This window comes from Aegilops tauschii, chromosome 7, assembly GCF_002575655.3.
Source record: "Aegilops tauschii subsp. strangulata cultivar AL8/78 chromosome 7, Aet v6.0, whole genome shotgun sequence".
NCBI classification, from domain to species: domain Eukaryota; kingdom Viridiplantae; phylum Streptophyta; class Magnoliopsida; order Poales; family Poaceae; genus Aegilops; species Aegilops tauschii.
This window is the reverse complement of record NC_053041.3, coordinates 84,789,280-84,798,345: the sequence shown is the minus strand read 5'-3', so window position 1 is coordinate 84,798,345 and position 9,066 is coordinate 84,789,280. Positions and strand designations below refer to the sequence as shown.

The 9,066-nt window shown below is 48.6% G+C and overlaps 1 protein-coding gene across 1 annotated transcript; it reads left to right on the top strand.

Moving 5' to 3' along the window:
* Window positions 1-291: 291 nt before the first annotated feature.
* On the top strand, window positions 292-3,550 carry LOC109755307 (2-carboxy-1,4-naphthoquinone phytyltransferase, chloroplastic). Its single transcript, XM_020314220.4, has 10 exons — window positions 292-762; window positions 919-1,022; window positions 1,141-1,212; window positions 1,311-1,449; window positions 1,649-1,764; window positions 1,926-2,025; window positions 2,125-2,163; window positions 2,266-2,376; window positions 2,467-2,532; window positions 2,628-3,550. The coding sequence occupies exons 1-10, from the start codon at window positions 529-531 to the stop codon at window positions 2,736-2,738; spliced, it is 1,092 nt and encodes a 363-aa protein (XP_020169809.1). The 5' UTR covers window positions 292-528; the 3' UTR covers window positions 2,739-3,550.
* The last annotated feature ends 5,516 nt before the right edge of the window (window positions 3,551-9,066 follow it).

The following is a 9,066-nucleotide window of genomic DNA, read 5'->3' as shown; positions in this document are numbered from 1 at the left end:
TATCCTTCCACCGTTGGAAGCGGGCAGTAAACGCTGCTCTGTGAAACCAGCCTAACGTGGTGCCTGCCGCTTCAGGGCCTGAGAGGCCGAGGCTTTCGCCCAAGCCACCCAGCCCACTACCAACTTGGAACGGGCAAGCCGGCAAAGTCACACCACAGGCCCAGGCCGAGAATCCGCACCAAACATCCACACCACCTTGATGCCCCCACATGGGTCACAAGCTCTCGTGACTGAGCTCGGCGTTTCTAGCGCTCCAGCCGAGTATTTAAGCTGGTGCTTCTCTTTGTAAACTAGCGAGGTGGGACTAAAGGAAGGGGTGCGGGGTGCGGACTGCGTGGTGACTGAACCGCCCACTGCCTGCCGCGCGTCCACGTCTCGGATCCCCAGCCTTATCCATGCACGCGCGATAGCCCCAACCCAAGCACCGCACCGGCGCCCCCACCTGCCGCCGCCGGCCGTGGCCCGCTCCGCTTGATGGAATGCCGCTCCTGATCTAAGCGAAGCTTCCCCAGCCAGCGCTCCGAGCCGATGCCGCTCGCAGGCATTGCCCTCGCGCCTCTCCTCGTCTCCCCGCTCGCGCCTCCCTCTCCCCGTGGCAGCGCTGCCGCCGTCTCTGCGGAGCCCGCCAGAAGGCGCCGCGCGCTACGGCGAGTGCGGTGCTCCGCCGCAGCGGCGTCCGGCGGAGGCGAGCTTTCCCGCGCGACGCTGCTCTGGAGGGCGGTCAAGCTGCCCCTCTACTCCGTGGCGCTCGTGCCGCTCACCGTGAGTTCCCTGCAACTTCAACTTCAAATTCCTTGCAATTCAGAATTGTACTGTAATTCCCTACCTGTTAGTGTGCTGGCATGCAAATCAGACTGAATATTGATCGCAGCTACGATCACCTTACGCATTTGCATTGACGGTTGCTGGCCCTTGCAGGTAGGGACAGCTGCTGCTTATAACCATGCGGGGCTGTTCTTCGCGAGGCGCTACTTTGGCCTCCTGGCTGCTGCTGTCCTTGTGATCACCTGGCTCAATCTGAGGTAAAACTCACCTACACAAATATACTCTGACAAGCAAAACGATGCTGCTGATATCAATAGCACTCTTCAACCATTCATTCCCCTGTTCTGAACATGTTGCATTTTCACTCTACTGCAGCAATGACGTTTATGATTCAGATACCGGCGCTGATAAGAACAAGAAAGAATCCGTTGTCAATATTGTTGGCAGGTACCGCTCGTTCCTGGTACCGGCGAGTAGTAACATCCTAATTGCTTGCATATCTCTATTTGGAAACGAAACATTTTACAGTGTGACCTGCTGTGCAGTCGAGCAGTGACAGAATATGCAGCAAACGTTTCTCTTCTGCTCGGCTTTGGAGGGCTTTTTTGGGCCTTTGCAGAAGCAGGGGACGTCAGGTTCATCGTTTTGGTGCTATGTGCAATCCTCTGTGGTTACGTTTACCAGGTGAAATCTTCTGCCCCCTTTTCAGGGAACCTTGTGTTTCTTTATGTTCTGTAATCTGTAACAGAATATATTTGCTTTTTGTGATCTGTTATGGGTTGTCTCATCTATAAATAGCCTGGTGCATTCAGTATTTTAGTTAATTTAGCAAAATGTAATTGTGTGTTAATGCTTTTCATCTCATCCATGTGCAATTTTGCAGTGCCCGCCGTTCCGATTAAGTTACCGCGGTCTAGGCGAACCATTATGTTTTGCTGCATTTGGCCCACTGGCCACGTCAGCTTTCTACTTCTCAAACAGCAGCAGAAGCATTTCAAGGTACACTCTAGAGCAACTACTGTAGTTCTCAACTATACTAAGTATAAGTAGGAATCACTTTAGAGTATTGAGGGCATTAAGGTTTGACTTCAGTCTGTACAAAAAATGTAAGGATCCAATCATAGCTAAGTAGTTTCTCTTGGAATGTTGGCATTTGTCAGCGGGGCTGTGCTTCTCCCTCTCACCAAAACAGTCATAGCTTCATCCATTCTTGTTGGGTTGACAACCACCCTGATACTCTTCTGCAGCCACTTTCACCAGGTATGAAATTCACCCCCTCTGACATATACGATCGATGCAGTAATTTTATATTCTTATCTGTGAAATGGTCATTAGCTGATGAACTCTGATGATCTGTAGATTGAGGGAGACAGGGCTGTTGGAAAGATGTCTCCCCTGGTATTCCACCCTCTCTTTTCAGCACATCTGATTTCACTTATGTACAAATAATCAGTACTAGTATAACATAAGTTCTTCGTGTGTGAACCTGTAAACAAACAGGTAAGGATCGGCACCAAAACAGGCGCGACGCTAGTGACGGTTGCGATCGGCGCCCTCTACACTCTCTTGGCGGCTTTCGGCATAAGCAGATGTCTCCCACCATCCTGCATTGTAAGCTACTGACTCGTACTGTTTCTCTTAAGAAAATTACCTGAAAACACAGCTCCCACCTCAACCATTGCTGCTGTACCATATTCTTAGGTCCTTGGCGCCCTGACTCTCCCTCTGGGCAAATGGGTTGTGGACTATGTGCAGAGAAACCATGATGTAAATAGTCCTCCCTTCTCACACCTTCCTTTTTCGTTCTGAACATTTTTTCTTCACTTCACACCAACACTGGCTGAAGTTGGAAAAATCTGCAGGATGACACCAAGATCTTCATGGCCAAGTATTACTGCGTGCGGCTGCACGCCTTGCTCGGGATGGCGCTGGCTTCCGGTCTGGTGCTGGCCAGGAACGGCGTACTAGCCTGACAGACAGATGGGCCACCATTGACAGTTGACAGTTGATCCAGAGAAATGCTTCCTTCTTGTTGCAGTCTCACAGATGGAGTAAAACACACACAACTTTTACAGCCAATGCAATGCAATATTCCAATGGCAGTGCATCTGCGCAGTTCTCTCGCTGAACAGAAGGCGGCCGGATTGGGCAAGCAGAGATTCAGAGGCCAGTTGGTTTTCTGGCTCTAGCTTCAGTACAGTACAGTAGCCTCCAGCGCCCCGTGATCTATAGTAGGTTTCTTTTCTGTCTGCAAGCAAAGCAAAGAGAGGGCTAGCTTGGCGTGTTCGTCCTCGTCCGTCGCAGCTACTCGTACCAGGCTAGCCAGATCGCCGTTTGGTTTGCTCCTGCAGCAGGATATGAATTGAATTCTGATGAGCCAGGACGGGACGAGTCAGTCGGGACATGCTCCGGCCCGGCCCTCTACCGACGGACGGACGGACGGACTGCCATTACTGCCCTCTTTACCACCAGCAGAGGCAGAGACTGGTGGTGGCAGACCAGCTGTTCCTGTTCGTACTACGGCGCGCAGGCGCAGGCCAACTTGGTGCCTATCCCACCTTGCCATGCTTTGCTTTCATGTTTGTATCATTGGCTCCCACATCTTCAAATTACACTGCAGTCAGTCAGGGTTTGTAATTGCAGACTTTGCAGTATCTAGTACTGCTGTAGCATATTTATCACACTGTCCATAGCAAGTGAGAATCGCATACACTTGCAAATGTAATCAACCAAATGAGGAAGATTACGAGGAGCTGGGACAAAATGGTTGCAAGCGGATGAAAAACACGGTCCAACGGATGCCTGTTTTCCCGTCTGCTTCGACTCATTTTCAGCTCAAGTTTGGACAGAAACTCGGACACCATCTCCACTCCCGCCTTTCCTCTTCCAAAACCCTCTCGCCCTAGAGCCATGACCGACGCGCCCAACCCCGCCGCCGCCCCCGTCCCCATCGTGACCGTCCCCGGCGTGGCCATCTGCGTTGTAGCCCCGAAGAAGAGGTCACCCGGGAGTAGAACGGCTGAGACGACGAAGCGGGCCAACCGGAGGAGGAAGGAAAAGGCAAAAAAAAAAACCACAGCCGTCGCCGTCCAGGCACGGGATGTTGCGGACACCAAGGTCGTCGCCGCCAAAGCCGCACAAACCGTCCTCCTCATGCTAGGGATCGAGCCAACCCTTCTTGCCCCCGCCACTGCCACGGCCAGCACGGGCTTGTCGGTGGCCCGCCCGCCCAAGCTTCCGGAGTCGCCTTCCATGTCTACATCGCAACCGACATACGGGTACCTTCCCGGACACGATCAAACGTCCCGCTTCTCCACCTCACCACGGGACGGCTCACCGGAAGTCGGTGATTCCGTGTCGATCGTCACCGTGGTGCATCCCATTGATCACTACGGCCCACCTGTGGACGGCCAGTCCACCGACACACAAAGGAAGCACCCGCGGGTGGTCTCCCCTACCAACTTCCCTGATGCTCACAACCTGTTTGATGGAATGACAGCCTCAACGTCGTACAACCTGAGGTACTATGAGGAGGCCATGAAGAACTCCTTTGACATACAAAAGAAGAAACACGAGATCGATGAGGCCCATGCTCAGTCAAGAGCCAACGAAGTGGAGGTGAAGCAAAAGGAAGTAAAGCTCGCACTAATCTGCAAGTGAAGATCATGGGGGCCGACTTGAGCAAGATGACCCAAGAAAAAGGACTTGGTTTGAGAATTTTTGTCCAAAAGGACCACCTACCCAACGGAGTTGCCAAAAAAAGACTACCAGTGGATGAAATTGACAGAAGAGACCCCCTCGGCCGGGGCTGTAGGTGCATAATCCTTTTGTCAATTTCATCTATAAATAGTCTTTTTTGGCAATTCCGTTGGGCAGGTGGTCCTTTTGGACAAAAATTCGGTTTGAGAGGAAGTAAAAGTTCATGATCGATCACCATGTGTAATCATCTTATATTTGTTTGTGGACTATGAGGGTGGGGACGTGTGGGGCTCGTGCTATTCTTTTGGGTGCAATGTTGTATGTCAGCAATGGCATATGGTACTATGCAAAAACTGCTGGATTTATTTTGATAAATATATTTGTTACATTTGATGAAAAGTTGGCAAATCTTGATTATTGAAAAAAAAAGGGAAATGGCAGACCAAATGGATCGCCCTTCCGTTTGGGTCAACCTGTTGGAGTTGCCCTAAGCCTGAATAAGGAAGATTATTACACCAGGAACTGGCGGTGAGACTGAGACCATACAGGCACGAGGTAGAGGAAAATGACAGCCAAAAAATTATTGCATCGCAGACCACCACGCCGGCATCCATCCATCCTTCCTTCTCAACACATCACTTTCCGACTGGTCTTGTGGTACCTGTAATTATCCTCTCGAAAGCTAGCCGACGACAGAAATGGGCATCTGTGGTTTTCACTTCTTCCTTTTTCAAATCAGATCCACGCGAGGTAGAATCCCTTCATTCCTAAGTTGAGAATATCTCACCACCCGTCCGAAGCAGCTGGAATATGTTCCTCCTCCACGGTCCACATCCACCAAGAAAAACCTAAAGAAGCAGCACTTCTTTCTGTTACAACAATGTCGACAGCCCTGATACTAACTTGCGCACTAATTCACTCCTGCAAGGCCATTTCCCCAACAGGCATTGCGTATGAAAGGTTTTGATGAAGCCTGGCGCCGCCAGGTTGAATCATTTACGCAAAAAGGGAGTGTGGGAATTAAAGTGAATGACGATATTGGTCATTACTTCCAGACACATAAAGGCCTAAGACAAGGAGATCCGATGTCCCCTGTTCTATTTAACATTGTGGTTGATATGTTAGCCATCTTGATAGGAAGGGCTAAGGAGAATGGTCAAGTAGGTGGCTTGGTACCTCATCTGGTTGATGGAGGTGTATCCATCCTTCAGTACGCTGATGATACAATCATCTTTATGGAGCATGACTTGGCCAAGGCGAGAAATATGAAGCTGGTGTTATGCCTTTTCAAACAATTGACCGGGTTAAAGATTAACTTTCATAAGAGCGAGTTGTTCTGCTTTGGTAGAGCCAAAGACGAACAGGAGGCTTATAGGCAATTGTTTGGGTGCGACTTGGGGGATTTACCTTTCTCTTACCTAGGTATTCCAATCCACCATCGAAAGCTGACTAACAGAGAATGGAAGTGCATCGAAGACCGGTTTGAGAAGAAACTGAGTTGCTGGAAGGGCAAGCTCATGTCATACGGAGGCCGATTAATTCTGATTAATTCGGTGCTCACGAGTATGCCTATGTTTCTCTTATCGTTCTTTCAAGTCCCAGTTGGTGTTAGGAAAAGACTGGACTTTTATCGATCGCGTTTCTTTTGGCAGGGTGATGATCTAAAAAGAAAATACAGACTTGCAAAATGGAATATCATCTGTAGACCGAAAGACCAAGGGGGTCTTGGTATTGAAAATCTTGAAGTTAAGAACAGATGCCTTCTTAGCAAGTGGTCGTGGAAGCTCTCTTTTGAGATTGATGCCATGTGGGCCCAAATCCTTCGCAGCAAGTACCTACAGACAAAATCCTTGTCCCAGGTCACAGTCAGGCCAACTGACTCGCCTTTCTGGAAAGGACTGATGAAAGTCAAACAATCTCTGTTTAATAGGACAAAGGTTGTTATTGGCAACGGCGCTAGTACACGCTTCTGGGAGGATACTTGGCTCGGCGAGACACCCTTGGCCATTCAATATCCATCTTTATATCGCATTGTTCAACGACGTGAGGTGTTCGTTGCAACGGTGTTTCAATCTATCCCCCTTAATATTCAGTTCAGACGGTCGTTAGTGGGCAATCGTTGGGAAGATTGGCTCCTTCTAGTTCGGAGACTAATGGATGTACAGCTTTCTCAACAACCCGATGAATTACGCTGGAAACGGACTAGGTCTAGAGTATTCACGGTTAAATCAATGTATATTGATGTAATTAATTCGAGCTCCATTCCTACCTCCAAGCATGTTTGGGCTGTCAAAGTTCCTTTAAAAATAAAAGTGTTTATGTGGTTTGTCCATAAACAAGTTATTTTAACCAAGGATAACTTGATTAAGCGTAATTGGACAGGACCTACGAGGTGTAGCTTCTGTGATCGGGACGAGATGATCAAACATCTCTTTCTTGATTGCCCGTTTGCCAGAGTCCTTTGGCGGACGGTTCACATTGCCTTTAATATTACTCCACCGAATTCTGCACTACGTTATTTGGGACATGGCTCACTGGGATTGAGCCTAACTTAGCGAGACATATTCGTGTTGGAGTTTGCGCTTTGTTGTGGACTATCTGAAAGTGCAGAAATGATTTGGTTTTTAACAGAACATCACGTATTCACTTTTTGCAGGTTATTTTCCGAGCCACGGCCGTGATCCGTTCATGGTCGCTACTCACTCCGATGGAGGCCAGGGAGCATTTGGTTACTGGATCTATCAGCTGGGAGATGGTAGCTCGGGATATCTTTAACCGGTTTGGATGGCGGTCATGTAATAGGATAGGCAATTACTTTACCTATCTATCTTTAGCCAGCCGGTTGTGGCGTCTTATCTTGGCTAGTTTGTGTTTTTAGCCTCTTTAGTTCTGTGTGAGCTGTCTTTTTAGTACTTTTCAGTCGGAGATTTTGGAACCTTGTTGGAACCTTTTATTTAGTTAATAAGATGGCCGTATGCATCACTCTGATGCAGAGGCCGGGGCGATCCCCTTTTCGAAAAAAAAGCCAGATTTTCTGAAAGTAAGAATGACAGGAGGTGAAGAACCAACAACTCTGGCCAAGCCAGCAATCTATGAACCATAAAACGCTCTGCTCATCGAGGAATCAACAACTACTGAATCCAGACACATTTCTCACTTTTACTATGCAACTTGGTTTTCAGTCAGATTAGGAAAGAGAGATCACAATGTGCTCGAGTAGAAAGCAACACAAGAAGCATGATTTGTGCATCACTGAGCTCACTCACTGTTGGTAGGAAATACAATGAGGGGGGCCTGTCACTGCTAATAGATCATGCAATCTGTAGGGTGCGCACCCTGAAAAGCCTATACCAGCCATGATAAACTAATGAAACCCATGATTGATTAACAAGAGAAAAGGGCAAAACCAAAGGGCGATGTATCACCCAACATCCTTTACAACCCATGTGAACATAATTGGATGGCCCATGGTGTACACCACGAAACAAAAACAATGTCCACATCACACCAGAAATCCAAGCCTAATTGTATAGTAGCCGCCTACGAACAAAATGTATGTATCAATGGCAACAATCCAAATCCCAATCAGTCAACAAAGACCAGGTCCAAACAGGAATTCCGGCATGTGACCCGGGTTGTAGATTAGATAAGAGCAGCTTCGAAGCCAAACACCTTGCCCTCGGTGCCACAAAGAAAGTAAAGCTAGTGATGTGCTCCTACTGAACATTTCCAAGAGTGGCCAAGCAGAGCAGAAATGACTGATAACTTTGGATATCATATCATCATAACATCATCCATAACATGTCCTGAAGAAATTTTGCATATAAAGGCTTGGGTTTGCCACTACATATAGCATAAACTTGTTACAAAAGAATTTGGCCAAGGATGAACAAGTCATATCCTTTGTCAAACACCAGCATGCTCCATATACACCAAGAAAATAAAGGTAGGTAAGGTAGAACACGCTACAAAAAAGAATTTCAGATTGGATTTTGAAGGCGAAGCTAACACATTGTAATTGTATTGCTGCTTCGTCCCCTTTCCTCGCCGCCGCCGCCGCTGCCTCCACAGTGTTAGGTTGATCTCTCCACCAATGGGCCCAACGGCTCATTGGGCCCTTGACCCACGCCCTGATCGGGGGCGTCCAGCCCAAGCAAGGCTGGTGGGCCCCTGTCGCGCAGTGCTATAAAGAGGAGGTGGGGACCAGGGGCACGGGGTACGAGGTTCGTCACCGCCACTGTTCCTCACTCCTAACCCTATCCGATCCAGAGGGAGGCACTGAAGCGATGGGAAGCTCCACCGCTGCCACTCATGCACTTCACCGTCGACCTCTACACCGACCGTCGCTGCCCGTGCGCAGTCCTCCATCGACGAACCAGCAATGGCCGGAACGCTAAGGTAAACACCCGAATACAGACAATATCCCACTGATCTACTCCTAGTCGATCCAGTAAGTCTATCAATGGTATCTAAGAGCCAGTCTAGTGAGTACATCAAGTTGGGAAAGAAAGATTCGGAAACGAATCAAAAGAGAACAGAAAACGAACACAGATATGATTTCGATGTCGGATCGAAGTAGAAAGAGAGAAAAGAACTCCTCGT